This window comes from Papio anubis, chromosome 8 (assembly GCF_008728515.1).
Source record: "Papio anubis isolate 15944 chromosome 8, Panubis1.0, whole genome shotgun sequence".
In the NCBI taxonomy this organism is placed as follows: domain Eukaryota; kingdom Metazoa; phylum Chordata; class Mammalia; order Primates; family Cercopithecidae; genus Papio; species Papio anubis.
In genome coordinates this window covers 114,239,884-114,266,573 of record NC_044983.1, presented here as the reverse complement: position 1 = coordinate 114,266,573, position 26,690 = coordinate 114,239,884, and the positions used below count along the sequence as shown (strand labels likewise).

Sequence of the window (26,690 nt, the reverse complement as noted above, 5' to 3'; positions counted from 1 at the left end):
TCCACTAGCACTAGGCACCAGGACAGTGTGAAAAGCAAGATGGACACTATTCCTGTCACCATGGACCCATAGTGTAATGGAGAAAGCAGATATTGGGCAAGTAATTGTGTATATAGAGTTGCAAAACAGAAACTAATGGGTGACTTGGGAATATAAAAGATTCTGCCCTATAGCATCTTATAAGGGAAGTTCCTAGTGCAGTGTTATCATGTGGACCAAGATTCAAATACCAGTACCACCACTTACCTGAGAAATAACTGTGGCCAAGTTACTTCTTTCTTGAATTTTAGTTTTGTATTTTATAAAATGATAATAATGATATGCATATATCCAAGATACCCACGTAAAGTTTCTGCTTCATATCAACACTAGCTTCTAGCATGATGCTCACAGATAACTAACTATAGGACAATCTAGAGCCAAGTGAATTATGTAAACGAAGTGCTGATGATACTCAGAGAAGGGACAGATAGCCATCTACTGTCATCCCGGAGGAGGGGTATGACGTGTCATTGTTGGAGATTTAAAATCAGGTGTCCTGGACCAAAGAAGTGAGAGAAGGCAAGATTGTGTAGCAAAATAGAATTCTAGATTCTTTTTCTGAGAGCAAAGGATATGCTGGTAGGTAAGCAGAGAAGGAGGTAGGAATGGGATGTTGTCATTAGTACTAATGTCACAAACATGGGTTTTCCTGGAATGTTCCTTAATGCATTGAAGCAGAGGCCTTCTCTGCTTCACTCAGGCTTCAGTTTTAACTGATGGCTGAAACTTCCCATCATTTAGTATCAGAATTATCCATTGAACTTCTCAAAGCTAAGCTCTGAATTAATTTTGTGATACTAGGAGTTGGGATGGAGAAGTGGGCAGGGAGGGAGTAGATTTATTTTTTTCTCAGGAAAAATGTCTGGTCTGTTTTCCTGTAGGATAATGCCTTTGGGGGCTTTTTGTTGTTTTATAGTTGTTATTTTGGTTTCCTCTCCCTCCCCCTAGTGGTTAAGTTTTTTGTTGTTGTTGTTTGTTTGTTTGTATTTTTTTGTTTTGTTTTACGAGAACGAATACCCTGTAGTTTCTAGGAAAATCTGACAAACCCTCAATCCAAAACAGTCCTGATCTCTGTCCATAGCAACGTTCCTGGCCTAGGTCACCTAGCAACCTCCAGCACAATTTCTCATTTCAATCTAGTTTCAAATTTCACTTCTTAAGCTGAAACTACAGCTGTCAAATTCCATTGATCAGGGAAGTAAGGGTTCTGCACCAGATGGTTTATCTGGTTAGTTCTAGAAGGACAGCTATGGCAGTGTTGATCAAAGGGAACTAAACACACACTCAGGTATTTTTGCTCTCCTAGCCACTAACTTGCCTGCTGGGTTTTGCTCTTGGCAACCCTCAGCCCCCTGCTGGCATGTTCCCTTTATGTGAAAGCTTTTTGTGAAAAGTATTATTTTCTCTAGCATCTCATTAACCAACAACATTTCCTTTAGTTTGAGTTTCTCCTTTGCAGCCAAAAAAGAAAAAAAAAAAAAAAAAAAAGACTGGGGAATATTTTGAAGGGAAACAGTAATCTTACAAAAATTTATGTTTGCATGAAAGCCTTGACTGATGATGCCTAGCTGCTCCTTCTGTTGCTACAATGGAGCGGAGATGCCAAAATTATCAGGATATTTGTGTGGTTTACCCTGTAGGACAGTAGTTCTCAATTATATCAGATTTCTTCCATGCACTTTTACAATAAATCCTTTGTAACAACCTCCTTGCTCTCCTGAAATGAAATTCAGAGTGCATATATTTTACCTGCACATATAATTTTTAAAAATCAATATACTGGCATAACTATACTATAAAGAGTAATAAAAGGAAAGTAATTTATAATAAAATAGGCTTCACTAGAAGACATAAAGAAGTAGTGATGTGCATCTTTTTGTAAAATTGCCATGAACACATCACTAGGAATAAAGACTGGGGAACATGTGTAATATTGGTGACTCAAAAACATGGTCAGCATTGGCTTTGGTACTGTGATTTTCTGAAATGGTGAACAAATGTTGCTAGAGTTTTAAACAGAACAAGTTTTAATAATCTTCTATCACATTTTATCTTGTTAAATTCCTGAAAAATTATGGATAACAATCATGCAAAAAACACTTCGTGTGTATATAAAATGGAGTTCTGGTCTAGACTCAGATACTAATAAATAGGTTTTTTAATTTAGATTACTTGTATCAGTGGTCAATAGGACATGAACGTGTGTGGGATGTGGGATTATTCTTCATTGTTCAGGATGTCCAGCAGCATACAGTCATTATGACCAGAGAAATGCCCCCACAGATTCCTAGAACTTCTCCTAAGGGATAGCACCACCTCTGTGGCAAAGTATGAGCTCTTTGCAAGCACAGATTTTCATCTTGTTCATTTGTAGCCCCAGGGTCTCCATAGTGCATGACACTAAGGTGTGTTTCCTGAGTCAAAGGAGCTATAAAGAGATCTGCTAGGGTGTTGGATAATCTACTAGCAAGTTCCATGGATGTTCTAACAGAATTTAGCTTACTGCCAGATAGTTCACTTCTAATGTTAACTTTGATCTCTTTGAAAAGATACACATAACATCCTACCCACCTGACCAATATTTTAAATACATTTGTACATTCCTACTGTAAAGGTTCATATCAATACCTTCACGAAAGCCCATTCTTAAGTAACAAAAATGAACCAGATTCATATATTGATATTTGGAGTGCAATCTAAGCCTGGCAGGACTGGTTTTCTGGCCTTCCCATCCAGCTGGGACTGTGTGCTATCTACTGAATAGAGAATACAAGTATACACAGCTACTGAGTGGAGAACAAATGATGGTGAGTTTGGACATCAACTGTTCATTTTTGGTTTGATAAATTTTATATGTTTGTAACATGTCTCAGTAGAGATGTCAAGTAGGCATTTAGACATAAAATATTTCAGAGTGCAGGAGAAGGCTGGGCTGGAGATAAAAAAAAAAATGTGTCTCATCAGCCTAGAGAAGACTTTTGGAGCCCTAGAGAAGGATGACTTCACATGCCAAGACAGAAGAGTGTGAAGCTGCCCCCAGAGCACAATTCTGATATCGATAGCCTGGTAAACAAAATGCAAATATGAACACCAGTAGCAGCCATGTTTAGAAAAGAAAACAAGAATCAAAATAAAACTTAGCAACCCACAATAGCAGGAACTAGTGAATCGGAAATCCTAGGAACATCCGTAAACTATCTACGCGAGAAGAAAGAGTGAGGTATGGCCAACTTGAAATAGATACAAGGACGGTGTTTTTATGTGACATGTAATTAGTTTTTGGAACTCACTACCACAGAATATTTTGGGGTAACTAGCATAGAAAGTCTAAAAAAAGAATCATTTTAGACAGTTGTAAGGGATAAGAATAGTGTTACAACACATTAGGTAAGAAACTGAGTGGTACCCACTCTCTCTCACATTTACCTGGCCTCTCTAAATGAATGATCCGAGGCTAGAACAGTCTCTAGACCCACTAAAATGGTTCTTTCCAGCTACAAGTTGACATAATTTCCGAGGTGCTTGAGTAGTTTTTCACCCCAATTTCTCAGAAGCACCTGAGTCAGCCAGACCATAACTGGATAGAGGATGCAAGAGGAAATGAAATGTAATTCCTAAAGCCCTTCCAAAAAAAGTAATGTGCTGATAATGACTTTGATTTACCACTTTATTGTTGTGATTTTAAAAAAAATTCACCTCTCTAGATTTATAGTCTTAATACCTATTAAAATATTTAATTTCCTTGAAGCCATTTTCTTTAAAAATAAAATGAATAGCTTTAAGATTTGTACTCCAATTCAGACTGGACCTTTTCTATAACAGCCTCTTCAATAATCACCAATAAAATAGGAAAATAGGTGTCAAGACGAATTTAGATTCAAGACAAGACAGTGACTCATCTAAACTTTGTGGCTGCCTTTAGTAAATCCAATTTTCTTCTCTGGTCTTTGATCCAGAAACCTCAGTTCTCTTGCCATGTAATACTACTTTCTTGTTCCAAAAAATGATTTCTTTTATTCTTAGAAATATGAATATCAGCACTCTATTCCTTAAAAAATTCTCCTCACCATCAATTTGCATCAATTTCACCACCACCACCATCACCAAAGAATGTAATTTAACAATTCAGTTGTGGGTCATGGTGACAATACTTTTGCAGTGGCAGTGGTGAGAGGCAAGAGTTTCTCATTCTGAGACACATTCTTCTTGTCTTTTAGCCAACATGCATAGAAGTTATGAATGTGTGCATTTTTCATATTCCAATTAAATTTGGAAAGCCAGGTTCCAAAGTTCTCAGTTCTATTTAGTCTCTGAACTCTAATGGGTGACACCACTTCTATGGGTCTTACTTCCAGCATCGCTAAAATAGAGGTTTTAGAATAGGTGATATGTGGAAGGTCTGATGTAAAGATTTTGCCATCTGAACACACACACACACACGATTGTGCATTATTTCCTGCTCAAAACATGCAAATATCAAACAGACTTGTCTATAAAAAACATTATAGGAGTGTTTTAAAATATTCTATTTTGTTGCCTTTGTCAAAGTTTATTCTGCCCCATTGGTTCATGTATAAGAAATCCTATTTAAATCAGTGAGACTACAAGATGAAGCAGCTTTTGAAATGTCACCTACTGTTAGGTAGTATTACTTATATATTTTAGAGTCACAAATTATTCTTTTAAGCCAAAAAATATCTTCTCATTCTGAGACACATTCTTCTTGTCTTTAGCCAGTATGCATAGAAGTTATGAATGTGAGTATTTTTCATATCCCATTTAGTTAAAAGCAGGTTCAAGACATCCCCTCAGGACTTACTGAAGAGATGTAATTATGGTCACTTGCAGTCTCCTTGGATGCACTGAGTGGAATTTTCTTTGAATTTGTATTCACAAGGAAGTACTTGACAACTGCACACCATTCTTTGGAATAAATGTCAAACCTTCAGGCAGAATAAGCATGATAATGGGTATGTTGGCATGACCATTAACAACTACACTTGAATAATACACCAGGCTGATGGACAGAAACCTCTGCACCCACGCTCTGTTTCCTGTCTCTTCTTTTAATATCCAGTAAAAATGTAAAAAAAAAAAAAAAACAAAAAAAAAAACAAAAAAAAAACCCAAAAAACCCAACTAGATTGTGCTAAAATAAATGCCAATAGAAAGTATGAGCAATGTTTATGAGGATGGTGTACTTGTTAGTGCTCTTTGCCAGTTGTTCCCAGTTCTTCTGCCTTCCAGAAGCTTGGTGGGATTGTGTATCCTAGTTTCCTGATAAGGATGGGGTCGGGGAGAACGTGAATAGTTCTGGCCAGTAATTCATGAGTTAAAATGATATAAGTCACTTCCAAATTAGAGCACTTAATAGTTGATGTATACAGCCCTCCCAAAGTTTTTTGTTTTTTCCCTTTTCCTCCTTGACAGCAAATCAGCAATATTTCAGGTGTTGGTTGTTATATCATCCTAGGTCCTGGACAGAAGACAATGTTAAGAGTCTTCAGTAGACCAACTAGGGACTTTATTATGTCTGAGAAATAAACTTTTGTTGTTTTTAAGCCAGTGAGATGCTTGAAGTTGTTTATTGGCCTGACATAAGACCCAACCATCCTTGACTTATTCAGTAGCCAAATCCCAGTTGTATGTGATCATTGAGGGTAAGCAACTGCAAAGAACATTTACAAACCCCAAAAGACTAAATCTGTGATTTTAGATTCTCCAACCCCTTCTTCATCAAAGCTATTGTTAGAAGGATTCATGAAGAAGGATCTCTTTTGCCTTCTGCTGCTGAAAATTCAAAACTTCAAAATTTAGATTACATAAAGGGTTAGCTGGGCTGCAAAGTGGGAAGGTCAACAGATACTTAACAATACACTCCAAATCAAACACCCTATTATGTGACAGTAAGCAAACAGGGATCCTGTTTTTCCTTGCTTCCAGTTGACCCTTTGTAGAAGTTCAGTTATCTTCATCTACAACTTCTACCCATTTAAGCCAGGCCAAAAGGAGGAAGCCATAAAATAGAAAGACGCTAATCATTTTTAGAATAGGTACTGTATTTGGACCTTATATACCATATTTCACTTAATTTTCACAAAAAGCCTATGATGCAGAGATTAGTATCTCTGTCTCAAAGATAAGGAAATTGAGGTTCAGAGAAGTTACGTAACTTTCCCTAATGTTACCCAGCTGAGAAATTTTTCTGCTCTATACTAGTGTATATATATTAGCTGAGTCCAGTAAAAAATACCCATTAATTAGAGGAAACCCTCTGTGGATACCCTGAACTCAGAGTTTTCCACAGGGGTTAAGAATGCCCAGGATGGGGTTCATGAGGGTCAAATCCTTGGGTGAAGTGATTTTAGTATATTTCTCATCCTTTTTTCAGCTCCTTCTTCAAGCTTCAGGTGTTTACCATATTTCTTTTCTGTAGCAATTAAGCGCCCTAGCCTTAGTGGACATGAGTCTAAGCCCAGATTCCCTAGGTAACAGAATGTAAAACAAAAACTTTGAGTACCTTTTAGAAAGTGCAGCCCTGGGGAAGCAGGAGAAAGTGTATGATGAGTAATGTAGAAAAGGAAGAGAACAAAGGAGCAAATTACTGAGAAGCTATTGCTTAGTATAAATTGCAACTGATTACTCAATCTCATAGGACTGTCTTCCAGAGAGGTTGTGTAAAGTACTGTATTTTAGGACAAGAGAAGAAGGGAGAAGCATTTATTCACCAGCATGAGTAGATAGGTGGATGGATGAATAGGTGGATGGGTGGATGGATGGATGAATGGTCAAATAGGTAGGTAGGTAGGTAGATGGATAGATAGTAAATCACATTGAATTTTGTGTTGTAGTTGGTCATTTATATGTCTGTCTTCTTCATAACTGCAAGTTCCCAGAGGGAAAAGTCAGTTGTTAAAGGCTTAGATTCAGACAGGATAGGACTTAAATCCCAGCTTGAATGTGTGCTAATTCTGACACCTTTGAAAAGTCACTCAACTTCTTTGAGATTCGGTTTCTTTATATGTAAAATGGGGATAATCATATCTCATTAGAGATTGTTGCAGGGGATGGATGGTAATAGTATGTGAAGAAAGGGCTGAGTATAGAGCCCACTACACAATAATATAGTATACTAAGTTATTAATATTTGCCGTATCACCCAGGGCTTCCAATATGATGTTTTGCTCATCATAGACATGCAGTCAATATCTGCAGGTTTAGCTTGGATTCTGTTTTAGTCCATCTCTTCTTCTAGTTTCTATTCTATTTCATCATCACATGGCTTTTCGTATCTAATTTTCACCAGCTGTCCATTGTCATATATTGATTGGGCTTTAATATAGGTCATTAAAAACCAAAAGGGATTCATAAGGTAATGTGAGCAATGCATTATCTTCAAAGAAAAGCAACTGTAGAAATAAAATGGAACTTAAAAATTGATGCTCAAAAATATCAACATATAAAAATATTTTTCCAGTTCTGAGCCAGAATGCCAGGGATTGTAGCTGGAAGACCCCGAGGTAGTGGTGCTACCCTTGTGCTTGTCAGGTGGGCCTGAATGAGATAATTACAATGAAAAATTTGGCCATCCCTGCTGTTGAATTGGCTTTACAAACTTGAGGCCAATTCTCAAATCTGATGATTAACAGAAGCCCAAACGAAGAAATATTAAGATCTATGAGATAAAATATGTGCGATTTCTGTATATCTTCTTGGGAAAGTTTTAAGCATATCCCTGCATTACAAGTTCTCTTTTCTCAGATTTTTTGTTGTTGTTTTTTGTTTGTTTGTTTGCCTTCATTTGTTAATCTGTTAAATATTGTCTATAACATTCCCCTGAAGAAGCAAAAAAAAATCATAAGCAAATTCAACCTAACAATTATGATTGATTCCAAACACAAACAAGGTATTGCTAATTAATTTAAAAGCCTTCAGACAACTAAAGGAGACTTCTGAAGGGAACAAAAATTACACTGAAAGTTAAATTTTACCTGAAGACAGTTCTTCAGCCTCAAGGGAAGCAAAATTGTGTGGAATCTGGCCCAGTGACTCATCTAATAAATCATAATTGTTTGTGTTTCTTTTCCCCTGTTCACTTACGAAAGCAGTTGGAAGCAAATCAGGTCTGTATAGATGAACAGATTTAATTCATTTGCCCTTCCTGCCTTACCTAGAGACATAATCCTTGGCCAAACAACTGGCTATTGTGAAAACTATTAGGCAGTGGTAGACTCTCAGGTGGGGAACTGGCAGTAGTAGATAAACCTCTCCCATGAGTTGTCTGCTCTTTTCACACATTTACCTTTAAAATGGAAGTTAAGAACAAATGGAACAGTACATACAAAACACCATGTGAGATGAAAGATGCTTTTAAAAAATCTCTTCCTTTAGGCACTTTTGGTCATCACTATCATTTTACAGATGAGAAAATTGCAGGCTTTGTGCTTGTCCTTGCGAATGTATCCTTTACATGGTGAATATTTATTGGCATCTATAGAATTCCAATGATCCTAATGACACATAGTAGATAATCAATATGTCTATTGATTTGAAAAAAGTTAGATATATTGAATACTTGCCATTTGTAAGACACCATGCTAAGCATTTAAGAAATACGGAGACAAATTATTTTCTAGCTGAGTTTTCTAAACAAAGTCATGGAACTGCCTTGAATCATTTGTTTTACACCAAGAAAATGATGCCAATTGGGAAGATACTGAAACTAATTTTATCAACAAATCCAAGGTGCTTTTTTTCTGGAGACAAGAACAGGGTAGATAATGAACTTATGGCACAATTTAGGTGTATTACTTCATACAGAACGAGAATCTTCAAAATGTCTCCAGAAATGAGTCTGATTTGAAATGTCTTCTACTTCCTACCTCCTGTGTAATTAGTATGTGTAATAATGTCTCATGATAGTCTGACCCATATTTCTTACCAAGTTTGTGTCCCTTCGTTGATTTAAAATATAACAATTGTACTGAGGTAGGTAAAAATAAGGCTTATTTTTATTGTAGAGGTGAGATCATAGTTACTAAGTAGTGGTGGAGCTCAATTTGGAATTATGGTATGCAGATTCTAAATGCAGGTTTCCCAGCTGAAAGTGCTTTTGTTAATTGATTGATCAAATAACCAAGCTGTGCACTTTTTCAGAACTTACCCACTTAGCACCTTCTTTTTTTCTTTAATACTTTAAGATCTAGGGTGCATGTGTACAACATGCAGGTTTTTTACATAGGTATACATGTGCCATGTTGATTTGCTGCACCCATCAACTCATTTACATTAGGTATTTCTCCTAATGCTATCCCTCCCCCAGCCCCCCAGCCCCCAACAGGCCCTGGTGTGTGATGTTTCCCGCCCTGTGTCCAAGTGATCTCATTGTTTAATTCCCACCTGTGAGTAAGAACATGCGGTGTTTGGTTTTCTGTCCTTGTGATAGTTTGCTGAAAATGATGGTTTCCAGCTTCATCCATGTCCCTGCAAAGGACATGAACTTATCCTTTTTTATGGCTGCATAGTATTCCATAGTGTATATAGATTTAGCACCCTTTTTAAAATTCTCTGTGCTTTTTTTTTAATCCTTCCCTTTTTCATCCTACCTCACCAAATGTTTGTAAGTCTCAAGGGTTAACACTTTTGTCCTTTTTGGCTTGTACACAATTTCCTTGGGTAATGTCACTCCAGTCTCTCTGCTTCTAGAGCAATTTATGTGCTCATAACCATGAAAGCTGTGTCTTCAGCTGCTTTTCTGTCCTGAGTTCCCAATACATACTTCTAATTGTCTACCAGACATCATCACTTGAGTCTCCTATAGAAGGCAGATAAGATGTTCCAAATCAAATTCATTCTCTTTCTCCATAATTGTTGGCTCTTCCTGCTGCCAGTAATTAATGGCAACACCACATACCTACTGGCTAGAATTCATGGATGTGCTCTTCAATTGCTTCTTAGCACCACCCCCTCCCAATGTGACCAGGCAACATGTCATACCTATTCCTTCCTCTCCTTCTCCATTACCAGTACCCCTTACAGTTTCCAACCTCTTTCTCTATTGAGTCTTTTCTTGCTCTTCTTTCTCCCCTTTTATCCCTCCAATTGTTTTGCAGTGATTTGTATTTTACATCAGAATGGGCTTTTGGATGCATGCTAACATTAACTTATTCAACTCCACTTAGCCATATTCTCAGAATATAGCAATTGTTTCAATAAGTGTTTGTTGAATGAATAAATTAATTATTTGAGGAATGGAGGAAAAGGGGAGAGGAGTTGTAATATAAGACTATAAAAAATCAAATAAACTGACATTCACAGGAAGATGGTTTTTGATAACTTTCATGACTTATACTACAAGAGATCTTTAGTAAATTCACCATAGTATATATCCTGGATGTTTCCTTTCTTGGTTAAGATGAACTGTAAACTGACATGGTTTTCAAACTGACCAGAAGTTTAGCTAACTCTGGGTAGTCCTCAAATAGTTCTTTGTGGCAAAGATCATGACGAGGGATCACAAAAGGAACTCCCAAACCAACTGGTTATTTCAGACTTTGTGTGGGCTTCTTTTAATGAATTTCCCTAAATGGAAACCCACTGTGTCACTCATGGTTCTGCATACAGAGAGCAAGCCCAGTAGTATGGGATTGGCTACACTGCATAATACAAAAATAAACTTGCTGGACCAAGTGTATTCTTTTGTTTTTTTAGGAAGACGCATACACCAGTAGAATTCTCTAGTCAAATCAATTGTGATCTGAGAAATTTTCAACTCAGTAGCTTTGGACAAGAGCTAGTCTTAGCACAAAGAAAAGTCAAGGTCAGTTTATCTGGACTTCAGGAAGGTTGTGATTGATGTCCTAACATTGGTAATCTTCTAACTCTATGCCCTTGAGACTGAATGAAAACTAAGCACTTTAGGGCTTACTTTTGGACTATGTATGAAGGGAATAGTGTAAGGGAAAGCATTTGGTAAATGTTAAAGGATTTGACCAAAAAATTCATTTTATATGACACATGCTCTAAGTTTGAATTCTGCCTGCACTAATTACTATGATGTGAAGCAAGTTAATTACCTTGACTCATTTTTATAGTTGGTGAAGACTTAATAACAACAATGATTAAACATTCTAAGTAGGTACAAACCAAAATATTATATACATTGTTTATTCTTCCACTGTCTGACACAGAGTTGCTTTAATACATGTATGCTTGAATGAAACAGACAAAACAGGCCAGGCATGGTGGCTCACACCTATAATCTCAGCACTTTGGAAGGCTGAAGCAGGCAGATTGCTTGAGCCCAGGAGTTCAAGACCAGTCTGGGCAACATAGCGAGACTCCATCTCAATAAAAATAAAATAAAATTGATATAGACAAAATAAAATTCCATGTTCAAAATACTTATTTTTTTCTTCTTGCACATACCATTATGATACTTTCCTACTTCTTAAATATGATTAATTGCAAAATCAGAGCATTTAATAAAAATTATATACATACATCTTTTTTTTTTTTTTCTGTTTTCATTCATTTATTTTTTTTATTTTTTTTTAATTTATTTATTATTATACTGTAAGTTGTAGGGTACATGTGCATAACGTGCAGGTTTGTTACATATGTATACTTGTGCCATGTTGGTGTGCTGCACCCATCAACTCGTCATTTACATCAGGTATAACTCCCAATGCAATCCCTCCCCCCTCCCCCCTCCCCATGATGACTTGGAATCAACCCAAATGTCCATCAGTGACAGACTGGATTAAGAAAATGTGGCACATATACACCATGGAATACTATGCAGCCATAAAAAAGGATGAGTTTGTGTCCTTTGTAGGGACATGGATGCAGCTGGAATCCATCATTCTTAGCAAACTATCACAAGAACAGAAAACCAAACACCGCATGTTCTCACTCATAGGTGGGAACTGAACAATGAGATCACTTGGACTCGGGAAGGGGAACATCACACACCGGGGCCCATCATACATCTTAAATATTTTATTTTGACTTAAAACATTTAAATAAACATTCATTCCTCTGTATTTTGAGATACAACTAACCTCCTTCTTAGAGATGGTGTTTGCTAAGTCTCATGCTGCCTTTCTTACAAAACCCCCTTATGTAAGTATTACCCATTCATTCAGCTTTGGAACTTAAAGCTATTTATGAAACTAATCGATTAAATGATCCTTCTAGGTGTTTTCCCTGTCTTAACAGTTATCTCACCTATTCCAAATTCTGCAGTAGGTTGTTTTTTGTGTGTTTTATTTTGAGGGTAAGGGAAAGGCTTCATTTTTCTCAAGTCATTCCAAAGCATTCCATTTACTTTTCATAGAAAAATGTTTTTCACATTCATGTTTGTTGGTTTACATAAAATTTAATTGAATTTCCTAATTATAGTTACAACTAGCATAAACAGATTCAGAACTGACTTTTGTTAAGCATACAACTCCACTGGTAGGATCAAACATGAGCTGGCTTGCTACAGGAAAGGCACAACTGATAAGCTGGGAAATCTGGTGATTTTACAGGGGGAATGGAAGGCATGGGGGAATCTGAGAAGGGGAGATTGGTAAAGAGTTCTGCTATGAAGAGGGGTTTCACAAATAAAACAAGGTGGAACACGAAGTATGAAGGGGATTAGAGCAACACATTTTTTTCCAAGTTTACTGGGTAATTAAACTATGAAACCAAAGGATAATACAATGATAGAGCTAGAAAAGGCATTAGAGAACAGCTAATTCAATTCACCCACCATCTTCACCCACTACCATCGTCTGCTAGCATTTGATATGTGAGAAAAGATGCTTAAGCTTAAAATGGAAAATTCTTTAACATTGCTCAACACTAAAAATGGAAGGCAAGGAGAGGGACAAAGCTAGCTGAGATGGAACCTTAACTGTCCTTTCAAAAAAAGGAATGGAGGCTTCAGGAAGAAATTCTGGACTGATGAGAAGCACTAGATTAGAAGACTTTCAGGTTCTCTTCAAGCATAAGTGGTCTATACCAAAGGATGGGTAGCCAGGGAATGGGAGGAGGATGAAAGAAAGAACACAGAAAAAAAATCATTTCTTTTTTAAAAGTCAAGCATGAAACACACAAAAAATAGAGTAGCTTTTTGTTTTGTTTTGTTCTGGTTTTGAGACAGAGTCTCGCTCTGTCGCCAGGCTGGAGTGCAGTGGCGCCATCTCGGAGTAGCTTCTATAGACAGCACCTCACGCTTCAGCAGACACTCCTATGCATGTGTCCCAGCTTGGGCAGATGGTCACCAGGGGTCTGCATTTTACACAGAAATGAATTTTTAAGGTCTTATTAGGTTTTAAATATTATCAAGTGGCAAAGGGGCTGTATCCAATGTTAAGGTGATCTGTCCTGTGGCATCTTTTTCATTGCTTTTCCAGGAAATAAGCAGAAGAAACCGAGAGAAAGGACTGAGATGAAGAGCTCCATTAATCTTGCCCATCCTCTGTCCAGTAACTGAGTCCAGAAATTCTGTGTGGGAATTGGGGCTAACCAAAGATTGAGACCTAAACATCCAATTTTGGCCACACAGAGCCTGTCTTTTTACCAAAGTGGAAAAGTCTTCAACAAAAACACAGAGGCCCAATTGACCTTGCTGAAAACAAGTTTGTAATTTCTCAAGGCTTTCCGAGTTTTAAAACTGTGTATGATTATTCCACGTGATAGCCTTGGAGACATTACCTTCATTAACATACTCTCTAATTCTTAAGTTGACCTTATTTTTTCATTTTCTCTGTGGGTTCCCTTCACCTCAACGTCCCTGTATCTTTAAGAAAGAGCAACACATTTCTGAAGTATGGTTTTTAGAAACCAACAATATCATGTCCAAATACCTAGAAAAATATAAATTGCATCAGTGTTCTTGGTCATATCTGTATTTATATGGCTTTTTCTAATGAAGATCACAAGCACCATCTGTAGAGTTTTCCCATCCTGTTCTCATTTTTTGGCAAGGGAGGAGAGTCCGTGTGTTGATGAACAAATGGGCACACCTGAACCATGTTGAAATGTGAAAGGGAAACCAGTGAGAAGTTCTGCTGGGGAAAACCTTTAGGACTCCTACCTACCAGGATGTGACTCACTTAGCAGTGGCACTCAAGATAAAGGAATCCCTCCGGATCTCTATGCCAGGCCTCTTGAAAGCAAACACAACTCTCAAAAGTGGCTTTCCAGGAAACTGAATGTGAACAGCAAGAGAAAATAGTATTTCTCATTACTTGCACATGTTTTTGCAAGTTGAATCAGGAAATCTCATTTTATAATATTGAGAATTGCTTATACAATAGGAGCCCTGAATTATATATCATATATAATTCTCCAATATATTATAGGATTAATTATATCATAGGAGCCCTGAAAGATGTCCCAGTATATATTCAAATGACAAACTAGCAAGAAAGTCAGACATGTCATCTTGCTTTCCTGCATTACTTTGATCATTATTTGTAATTATTTGCCGTAATTATTTCTTATTATTGTCTGCATGCTCACTCAACTGTGCACTTGAAGGCAAGGGCCATTTGTGTTTTATTCTTGCCACACGCTAAGTTCCCTCCATGATGCCTGGTACATAGTGAATGCTCAATAAATGTGTATTGAATGAAGAAGTAAGTTCCATCTATTTCTGAAAGATTCAGAACAAACCAGAGCTGCCACTCACTACTGGTCCATTTCTTTAACCTAGTGTCAACCCACTCCACCTGAGACAATTAAAAGCCCCAGGAAAATTCAAGAAGATGCTTTCACTAGAAACTCTCAGGTCAAGGGAGTGTCCGGAAAAGACCACTGAAGCACCTCTGAGCTTGCACTGAATTTTGCTTATTGTTGGTTGGGAGTTCCTTACATTATAGCACTCCCTCTCTTTGAAAATTGTCTCTGTGAAGAGGTCAATGACTCTGGATGGGATGTTTCATTCTTCTCTTCTGGTTTATCAACTCATATTAGGTCAAATCAGCCCAAACACTTGCCATGTTTCCCTAAGAAGTGAATGAAGTTCCTTTAGTTAAAATGTTCAAATGCTTATGAAAAGGGCCATTCTTTATCTTTGCCACCCCTAATTCAAAAGGGTGTGCTGTTTCCCTAGCTTGGCATGCTTTTTCCAGGTCAGGGGGTTCCTGTGAGATTTCCTGAATTCTGCAAAGAGAGTTTGGAAAAAATTATTGTTTGGTTTACCACCTCCCCAAAGCCTGAAAATAGTCAGTGTTGATCCCTGTACCAAAAACAAACAAACCACCCCCTACACACAAATAACACAGTTTCTTCTGAGCGTGTGATTCCTGTAATTAGTGTGAAGAACTACTTCAGTGCTCCCTGGAAGACCTTTGGGGATCTAAAATACAAGATAGAATACCCAGTTGAAACTGTCCTTCCGAGTGGCACCCTTGTCCATGAAATCCTCTTTCCCCTACTGCACAGGCCTCTTCCTGCCATTATGTATGGAAATTTCTGAACCCTGCCTGCTCCCTGAAATTTATCCCAGTACACCTGAAGAGATGTGGTTGTTTAATTTGCTTAATATTTTTTTAGATGTCATTCACCTATGAGAGTCAAGACTGCTGATCAATATGATGTTTAGAGAAAATATCAACCTTACATTCAAGGAAACTTTTCCATGAATTGCAAGCTTATGGGAACAGGGGTCATATCTGACTCACCAGCATATTCCTGGTGCTTGACACCTAGAAGGCATTCAACATATATCTGTTGCATGAATGATGACAGGAATGACTGTTGTAATCATGTACCTTCACATATCACCGACTCTTCCGTATTTTCTTGGAATCAAAAAGTCTTAGAATAGGAAAATTGAAAGAGGTATCCTTTCTGAAAGAGGTATCCTTTAGTCCCCAATACGAACACCCTACTTAGAAAATGTTAATCTCCCTATTTTCCCCTCCATGTTTCCAGGCTTCTTTACCTACTCTCTCTCCTTTTTTTTTTTTTTTAAAACAATACTTGCATAATTTAGTATAATGTATTATTTTTACTCCTCTAATTGGATTAACTCCATAAGGGCAGGATTTCTTGCCTCTTTTATTCAGAGTTGTATCCCAAGTGCCCAGAACAAAGCCCGGCACATATGAAGGACTCAGTAATTATTTGTCAAATGAATAAATGAAAAGATAAATTTTTAGTATGCATCCCAGGCGTCAGAAGCACTGCAGGTGTTTTAAATCCCCAGGCCCAATCCCACATCAGTGGAATAAGAATACTTAAGGATATGAATCCCAGGAATCTACATTTTTAACAGGTGATTTTGGTGTAGCTGTTCTGAGAACAACCAGTTAATCCAACTCACTCACCTAGAGATAATCCTGAAACCCAAGAAGACAGTGTCTTTCGGGTCACATGGTAATTCAGCAGTGCATCTAAGTGTTATAGTTCTATTTTGATGGGCTTTCTACTCCAGTCGTCTTTGAGCCTGGATTTTACTTAATATGTAAAATCCAGCAGATAGCACTGCTATCTGCATTCCTGGTCTTTGAGATTAAGCTCCTGGAAGCAAAAAATTACGGCTTCTAAGCTTACTTTGTGGTAAATCTCATTAGGCTTAAGGTAATACAGGAGTTTTTGAGTTAAATGATACTATTGCACATAAGAACAATGCTATTTTCATGCTAAGATGCCACTGCGTTCCTTTCTCCTTCTAGTTTCTGGACATCTCCATTAAGTGGACCACCCAGGAAACATTTCCTCCAAAGTACCTTCATTATGATCAAGAAACCTCTCATCAGCTGTTATGTGACAAATGTCCTCCTGGTACCTACCTAAAACAACACTGTACAGCGAAGTGGAAGACCGTGTGTGCCCCTTGCCCTGACCACTACTACACAGACAGCTGGCACACCAGTGATGAGTGTCTATACTGCAGCCCCGTGTGCAAGGAGCTGCAGTACGTCAAGCAGGAGTGCAATCGCACCCACAACCGTGTGTGCGAATGCAAGGAAGGGCGCTACCTTGAGATAGAGTTCTGCTTGAAACATAGGAGCTGCCCTCCTGGATTTGGAGTGGTGCAAGCTGGTACGTGTCAATGTGCAGCAAAATTAATTAGGGTCGTGCAAAGTCAGATAATTGTGACAGTTTAGGAGAACACTTTTCTTCTGATGACATTCTAGGATAGCAAATTGCAAAGGTAATGGAACCTGCCAGGTAGGTACTATATGTCTGGACTGCTTCCAAAGGACCATTGCTCAGAGGAATACTTTGCCACTACAGGGCAATTTAGTGACAAATCTCAAATGCAGCAAATTGTTCTCTCATGAGATGCGTGATGGATTGTTTGTTTGTTTGTTGAAGAAACCAACTCGAGTTGCACTGCTGATAGTTGATCTATACCTCTGTGTTTCACTTCAGCATGGACACCTTCAAACTGCAGTGCTTTTTGACAAACATCAGAAATGTTAATTTATACCAAGAGAGTAATTATGCTGATATTAATGAGACTCTGGAGTGCTAACAATAAGCAGTTATAATTAATTATGTAAAAAATGAGAATGGTGAGGGGAATTGCATTTCATGATTAAAAACAAGGCTAGTTCTTCCTTTAGCATGGGAGCTGAGTGTCTGGGAGGATAAAGACTATAGCAGCATCTCTTCAATAAGCTTATTCTTTATCTTAGACAAAACAGATTGTCAAGCCAGGAGCAAGCACTTGTCTATAAACAAAATGCTTTCTCTTTTGCATCTTGAACAGCATAGGTTAGAGCTCATGTGTATTGAATCTTTTAAACCAGTAACCCACATTTTTTTCTACCACACTTGTGAAGCTTCAGTGCAGTCTATAACTTTTCATAGCTTGAGAAAATTAAGAGTATCCACTTACTTAGATGGAGGAAGTAATCAGTATAGATTCTGATGACTCAATTTGAAGCAGTGTTTCTCAACTTCAGCCCTACTGATATTTTAAGAAATATCTGGATTCCTGGGCTGGGCTCCCTTTTGTGGACAGCTGTCCTGTGCATTGTAGAATTTTAGCAGCATCCCTGGACTTTAGCCACTAGATACCAATAACAGTCATCTTTCCCCCATGCGACAACCAAAAATGTCTTCAGACATTGTCAAATGTCGTCAGGTGGCAAAATCGTTCCTAGTTGAGAACAGGGTCATCAATGCTAAGTATTTGTAACTATTTTAACTCTCAAAACTTGTGATATACGAAGTCTAAATTATTAGATGACCAATATTTTAGGTTTAAAGGCATACAAATGAAACATTCAAAAATCAAAATCTATTCAGTTTCTCAAATAGAATAGATTCAAAATTAATTCAAAATTAATTCAAAAATAATTCAAAATTAATCTTATAAAATTAATCACAGAAGATGCAAATTGCATCAGAGTCTCTTAAAATTCCTCTTGGTATGAGTATTTGAGGGACAAATTGGTGTTATTTCCTACTTTTTATTGGATGGTACTTTGGGACTCAAAAGCTAAGCTAAATCATGTGTGTGTCGTGGGGGTGTGGAATCCCATCCGATAAAAGCAAATCCATGTAATTCATTCAGTAAGTTGTATATGTAGAAAAATTAAATGTGGGCTATGCAGCTTGGAAACTAGAAAATTTTGAAAAATAATGGAAATAACAAGGATCTTTCTTAAATAAGTATGAAAATCTGTTTGTAGAATGAAGCAAGCAGGCAACCAGAAGACTCAGAACAAAAGTACACATTTGACTCTGTGTACACTGGCACCACAGTGGGATTTATTTACCTCTCCCTCCCTAAAAACCCACACAGTGGTTCCTCTTGGGAAATAAGAGGTTTCCAGCCCAAAGAGAAGGAAAGACTATGCGGTGTTACTCTAAAAAGTATTTAATAACCGTTTTGTTGTTGCTGTTGCTGTTTTGAAATCAGATTGTCTCCTCTCCATATTTTATTTACTTCATTCTGTTAATTCCTGTGGAATTACTTATAGCAACCATGGCAAATTCTAAACTGTAAAGCCAAAATTCCCATCATTATAATTTCACATTTTGCCTGCCAGGTTATAATTTTTATATTTCCACTGATAGTAATAAGGTAAAATCATTACTTAGATGGATAGATCTTTTTCATAAAAAGTACCATCAGTTAAAAAGAGGGAAGTCATGTTCAGGAAGGTCATTAGATAAAGCTTCTGAATATATTATGAAACATTAGTTCTGTCATTCTTAGATTCTTTTTGTTAAATAAGTTTAAAAGCTAACTTATCTAAAAGAAATATCTGACACATATGAACTTTTCATTAGGATGCATGACAGGTACATATCTCAAGAATGACAAGATTCTTAGGCTCGGCACAGTGGCTCACACCTGTAATCTAAACACTTTGAGAGGCCAAGGCAGGCGGATCACCTGAGCTCAGGAGTTCAAGACCAGCCTGACCAACATGATGAAACCCTGTCTCTACTAAAAATACAAAAATTAGCCGGGCGTGGTGGTGCACGCCTGTAATCCTAGCTATTCAGGAGGCTGAGACAGGAGAATTGCTTAGAACCCTGGGGGCGGAGGTTGTGGTGAGCTGAGATCCCACTACTACACTCCAGTCTGGGTGACAGATAAGACTCTGTCCCCACTGCAGTCCCCCCTCCCTTTCCACCCAAAAAAGATTCTTCTTCATGCAGAACATATGGCAGTCAACAAAGGGAGACCGGGGTCCAGGTGTCCAAGTCACCTATTTTCAGTAAATTAACAATGAAAGAACACCATGGAATCCCTGCCCAAATACCTCTGCTTATGATATTGTAGAATTCGGTGTAGAGTTGGATCCCATTTAAGGAGTAGGATGTAGCAGGAAAGTACTAAAAACAAACACACAAACAAAAAACTTCTCTTTGCTTTGTAACATGGTTCCTAAGATAATGTCAGTGTAACGCTGGAAATAACATTTCATATGTGAAGGTTTTAGGCTGTGGTTTCCCCTCCTGTTCTTTTTTTCTGCCAGCCCTTTGTCATTTTTACAGGTCAATGAATCATGTAGAAAGGTAAGAGACAGGAGATGAAACTAGAACCAATTCATTTTGCCCCCTTTTTATTTTCAGGTTTTGGTAAAAGATACAATGAGGTAGGAGGTTGACATTTTTTATAAATGAAGTTTAATAACTTTTTGTAAGCTTTGATTTGTCTCTTTCATATTTGTTATCTTGCATAAGCCAGAATTGGCCTGTAAAATCTACATTTGAATATTGAAGTCTAAATCTGTTCAACTAGCTTACACTAGATGGAGATATTTTCATGTTCAGATACACTGGAATGTATGATCTAGCCATGTGTAATAGACTCAAGTGCTTGAAGGCATTTATTTTTAATAGCATCTTTAGTTGTTGACTGGTTCAAGTTTTTCTGCCAATGATTTCTTCAAATTTATCAAATATCTTTCCATCATGAAGTAAAATGCCCTTGCAGTCACCCTTCCTGAATTTTTAACGACTCTGCTCTTTTAAACAGTTTAAGCAAATAGTATATCATCTTCCGTTTACTATGTAACTTAACTGCAGGCTTACGCTTTTGAGTCAGCGGCCAACTTTATTGCCACCTTCAAAAGTTTATTATAATGTTGTAAATTTTTACTTCTCAAGGTTAGCATACTTATGAGTTGCTTCACAATTAGGATTCAGGAAAGAAAGAACTTCAGTAGGAACTGATTGGAATTTAATGATGCAGCATTCAATGGGTACTAATTTCGAAGAATGATATTACAGCAGACACACAGCAGTTATCTTGATGATTTTCTAGGAATAATTGTATGAATAATATGGCTGACAACAAGCCCTTACTGCCACTCAGCAGAGGCTGGACTAATGAACACCCTACCCTTCTTTCCTTTCCTCTAACATTTCATGAGCGTTTTGTAGGTAACGAGAAAACTGACTTGCATTTGTATTACAAGGAGGAGAAACTGCCAAAGGGGATGACGGTGGAAGTTTTGTTCTCTGTCTAATGAAGTGAAAAATGAAAATGCCTAGAGTTTTGTGCAACATAATAGTAGCAGTAAAAACCAAGTGAAAAGTCTTTCCAAAACTGTGTTAAGAGGGCATCTGCTGGGAAAGGATTTGAGGAGAAGGTACTAAATTGCTTGGTATTTTCTGTAGGAACCCCAGAGCGAAATACAGTTTGCAAAAGATGTCCAGATGGATTCTTCTCAAATGAGACGTCATCTAAAGCACCCTGTAGAAAACACACAAATTGCAGTGTCTTTGGTCTCCTGCTAACTCAGAAAGGAAATGCAACGCACGACAATATATGTTCTGGAAACAGTGAATCAACTCAAAAGTGTGGAATAGGTAATTACACTCCAAAATATGTCTTAGTACGATTTTATAGTATCATCTCTCTCTGAATTGAACACAAGGCCTCCGGCCACATTCTTGGTCAAACTCACATTTTCCCTTTCTTGAACCTTAACCAGCTAAGGCTATTCTTGGTGGATCACTGCTAAAGCTACAACTCGGAATCTCTCAAAAAGTCATCTTCTCACAGATAACACCTCAAAGCTTGACTTTCTCTCCTTTCACACTGAAATCAAATCTTACCCATACCCATGAGTGATGGGCAGTGTCAAGTTTGCCACTGAGATGGAATTAGGAGAGTCGAGTCCAAATTATAGAATTCAAGTTATATGTTATTACTTTCGAGATTGTCTGTATGATTAGCTAAAGTATAAATTGGCAACTAAGAAGCAAAGTGATATAAAAATGATGACAAATTAGGCCAGGCATGGTGGCTCATGCCTGTAATCCCAACACTTTTGGGGGCCGAGGTGGGCAGATCACTTGAGGTCAGGAGTTCAAGACCAGCCTGACCAACATGGTAAAACCCCATCTCTACAAAAAATACAAAAATTAGCTTGGCATGATGGTAGGCACCTGTAGTACCAGCTACTCGGGGCTGAGGCAGTAGAATCGCTTGAACCCAGGAAGTGGAGGTTGCAGTGAGCTGAGATTGTACCATTGCACTCCAGTCTGGGCAACAGAGTGAGATTTCATCTCAAAAAAAAAAAAAAAAAAAAAGATAAATTAGAAATGTGTACTTGGCTTTGTTACCTACGGTATTAGTGTATCTATTGCATGGAAGTTCCAAGATACTCTGGTTGTGTTAAGCTCTTCACTGGGTACAGGTCACTAGTATTAAGCTCAGGTTATTTGAATGCATTCCACGGTAGTGATGACAATTCATCAGGCTAGTGTGTGTGTTCACCTTGTCACTCCCACTGCTAGACTAATCTCAGACCTTCACTCAAAGACACATCACACTAAAGATTATTTGCTTTTTTGTGTTTAATTAAGCAATGGTATAAACCACCTTGACTCTGCCCAAACAGATTTTTGTACTACAAAGAAGTTTATGAAGCATAGGAACGTGAATTGATATATATATATGAGATTCTAACCTAGTTCCAACATTTTTTCATTGTGTAATTGAAATCATACAGAAGCCATTTAGCCTGTTTTCTTATCTAAAAAAAAAAAAAAAAAAAAATGAAGGAAGGGGTATTAAAAGGAGTGATTAAATTTTAACATTCTCTTTAATTTAATTCATTTTTAATTTTACTTTTTTCATGTATTGCACACTTACTATGTGGTACTGTGCTATAGAGGCTTTAATATTTACAAAAACACTGTGGAAGTTGCTTCAGATGAATATAGGTAGTGGAACGGCAGAACTAGTATTCAAAGCCAGGTCTGATGAATCCAAAAACAAACCCTCATTACTCCCGTTTTCCGGGATATACTTACTCTACCCAGACGCTCTGGCCTTTGTAATGCCTATGTAAATAACATAGTTTTATATTTGGTTATTTTCCTATGTAATGTCTATTTATATATCTGTATCTATCTCTTGCCTTATTTCCAAAGGTAAACTATATGTCTAGATGTGGGCATAAAATAACATAGTATTATTCCAAATTACTGTTCAAATTCCTTTAAGTCAGTGATAATATTTGTTTTGACATTAATCATGAAGTTCCCCGTGGGTAGTAGGTAAACCTTTAACAGAATGTTAATATTTGTATTCTTTATAAGAATTTTTGGCTGTTACTTATTTACAGCAATATGTCATTCTAATTAGACATTTACTAAACTTTCTCTTGAAAACAATGCCCAAGAAAGAACATTAGAAGGCACATAAGCTTAGCTGGTCTCTGCCACTAAGACCAGCCAACAAAAGCTTGATTTATTCAAACTTTGTATTTTAGCATATTTTATCTTGGAAAATTCAATTGTGTTGGTTTTTTGTTTTTGTTGGTATTGAATAGACTTTCAGAAATCCAATTGTTGAGTAAATCTTCTTGGTTTTCTAACCTTTCTTTAGATGTTACCCTGTGTGAGGAGGCATTCTTCAGGTTTGCTGTTCCTACAAAGTTTACACCTAACTGGCTTAGTGTCTTGGTAGACAATTTGCCTGGCACCAAAGTAAATGCAGAGAGTGTAGAGAGGATAAAACGGCGACACAGCTCACAGGAACAGACTTTCCAGCTGCTGAAGTTATGGAAACATCAAAACAAAGACCAAGATATAGTCAAGAAGATCATCCAAGGTATGATAATCTAAAATATAAAGATCAATCTGAAAAAGTTTCCACCAACTGATAATGTAGATGTGATTCCAAAAATAGTTATACAAGGTTTTGTTCTCACCCCTGCTCCTCAGTTTCCTTGTAAAGTATGTTGAACACTCTAAGAGAAGAGAAATGCATTTGAAGGCAGGACCATATCTCAGGGAATCTGCTTTCAGATCCCTTAACTCTTCTGTAAGCAGTCCCTCTAGACTACCAAGGAGAAGCTCTATAACAACTTTGAATCTTACATTGCATCTCTACCAAGAAGCTCTGTCGTATTTACTTGGTAATTTTCTCCAGGTAGGCTCTAGGTAGCTTACAAATATCCTCTTATTAATCCTCATGATATGGCCTGTATTAAAATTATTTTAATAGCATATGTTATGAGAATTAATGAGATAAAGTCTGAAAAATGAGACTCTTGTAGGAAAACGCTAAAGCAAAACATTCTCACATGTTATAGGTTTATATAAAGATTCTCCATTAGAAATGGTGAGAGAGAGAAATAAAGAGAGACAGGGAGAGAAGTGGGAAAGAATCTGAAGAAAAGCAGTTTCATCCAGTGTGGACTGTAAGTTTTAGGACACATGATGGAAAGAGTTCTAACTTCAGTAAGCATTGGGAGGACATGTTAGAAGAAAAAGGAGGGAGGGTTTCCATAATGCAGACAGGGTCAATGAGAAATTCATTCTGGTCCTCACCAGTAGTTAAGTGACTGTATAGTCTTGCATTACCCTAAAAAACTTCAAGTGTCTGAATCCGAGGTAACAGATTTTATGAGACCAACATCTTTGAGAGCTGAATGCTTTTGTTCATGCAAAGAGTAAACCTTTATTCTGTTTTAGGCAAACCAAAAGTATTCTTTGAACGTATAATTAGCCCTGAAGCCAAAAGAAAAGAGAAAATCAGAGACTGTTAGAATTGGAAGCAACCAAATTCCCTATGTTATAAATGAGGATATTTTAACGCAGAAAGATGAACTGATTTGCCTTAGGGCTCACAGATACTAAATGACTCATGTCATTAATAGAAATGTTATTTCCTCCCTCTTAGGTTTGTACCCTAGCTTATTACTGAAATATTCTCTAGGCTGTGTGTCTCCTTTAGTTCCTTGACCTCATGTCTTTGGGTTTTCAGATATCCTCCTCATGGAGGTAGTCCTCTGGTGCTATGTGTATTCTTTAAAGACTAGTTAGAGCAATGAACTTATTAACTAGCTCCTACGAATGAAACTTTATATTACAAAGCAGCTAACTTGAATACTTTCCTTTTTTTCTGAAATGTTATGGTTTTAATTTCTCAAACTTTTTCTTAGAAAACTGAGAGTGATGTATCTTATTTTCTACTGTTAATTTTCAAACTCAGGGGCTTCTTCCAAAGTTTCATTGGATGCCAAGAATATATAGCATATTATCCTATTATAACAAAAAATATTTATCTCAGTTCTTAGAAATAAATGGTGTCACTTAACCCCCCCTCAAAAAAAGAAAAGGTTATCATTAAAATATAATTATGAAATTCTGTGAGAACCTTTTGCCTCAGGCTGGTTTTATGATGGTATTGGATGAATATAAATGATGTGAATACTTCTTCGGGCTTTTGCTTTATGCAGATATTGACCTCTGTGAAAACAGTGTGCAGCGGCACATTGGACATGCTAACCTCACCTTCGAGCAGCTTCGTAGCTTGATGGAAAGCTTACCTGGAAAGAAAGTGGGAGCAGAAGACATCGAGAAAACAACAAAGGCATGCAAACCCAGTGACCAGATCCTGAAGCTGCTCAGCTTATGGAGAATAAAAAATGGCGACCAAGACACCTTGAAGGGCCTAATGCACGCACTAAAGCACTCGAAGACGTACCACTTTCCCAAAACTGTCACTCAGAGCCTGAAGAAGACCATCCGGTTCCTTCACAGCTTCACAATGTACAAATTGTATCAGAAGTTATTTTTAGAAATGATAGGGAACCAGGTCCAATCAGTAAAAATAAGCTGCTTATAACTGGAAATGGCCATTGAGCTGTTTCCTCACAATTGGCCAGATCCCATGGATGAGTAAACTGTTTCTCAGGCATTTGAGGCGTTCGGTGATACCTTTCTCATTACCAATGACTAATTTTGCCACAGGGTACTAAAAGAAACTATGATGTGGAGAAAGAACTAACATCTCCTCCAATAAACCCCAAATGGTTTATCTAACTGTCAGATCTGGTCCGTTATCTACTGACTATATTTTGCCTTATTACTGCTTGCAGTAATTTAACTGGAAATTAAAAAAAAAATTAGACTCCATTGTGCCTTACTAAATATGGGAATGTCTAACTTAAATAGCTTTGAGAGTTCAGCTATGCTAGAGGCTTTTATTAGAAAGCCATATTTTTTTCTGTAAAAGTTACTAATATATCTGTAACACTATTACAGTATTGCTATTTATATTCATTCAGATATAAGATTTGTACATATCATCCTATAAAGAAATGGTATGACTTAATTTTAGAAAAAATTATATTCTGTTTATTATGACAAATGAAAGAGATAAAAATATATTTTTAATGGAAAGTTTGTAGCATTTTTCTAATAGGTACTGCCATTTTTTTCTGTGTGGAGTATTTTTATAATTTTATCTGTATAAGCTGTAATATCATTTTATAGAAAATGCATTATTTAGTCAATTGTTCAATGTTGGAAAAACGTATGAAATATAAATTATCTGAATATTAGATGCTCTGAGAAATTGAATGTACCTTATTTAAAAGATTTTTTGGTTTTATAACTATATAAATGACATTATTAAAGTTTTCAAATTATTTTTTATTGCTTTTTCTATTGCTTTTATTTGAATGGGACATTAATGGGTCTGAGCTTTCATAATATCCCTGTTATCACCAGGAACATCTGGGAAGTGTTAAACATGCAGATTCCTGGACTAATTTGTTGAAAAACTCTGGCAATGAGAACAGAAACTTGCATTTTTAACAAGTTCCAGAGTAATTCGTATTACACTAAAACTGGAGAACTTCTGAAGTCAGCCTTAGATTACAGATAGTGCAAGCCACTTATAACTGCTGCCACTAACCCTGAGACACCAAGCT

General features: G+C 37.1%; 1 protein-coding gene across 1 annotated transcript in view; it reads left to right on the top strand.

Moving 5' to 3' along the window:
* The window catches only part of TNFRSF11B (TNF receptor superfamily member 11b), a 28,895-nt gene extending 2,483 nt beyond the window's left edge, over nt 1–26,412 (top strand). The window contains exons 2-5 of the mRNA XM_003903100.5: nt 16,716–17,085; nt 21,133–21,324; nt 23,354–23,578; nt 25,212–26,412. Of these exons, the coding sequence (XP_003903149.1) occupies nt 16,716–17,085; nt 21,133–21,324; nt 23,354–23,578; nt 25,212–25,600 (1,176 nt within the window). The 3' untranslated portion in view covers nt 25,601–26,412. The remainder of the gene's footprint in view (nt 1–16,715; nt 17,086–21,132; nt 21,325–23,353; nt 23,579–25,211) is intronic.
* Nucleotides 26,413–26,690: the final 278 nt, after the last annotated feature.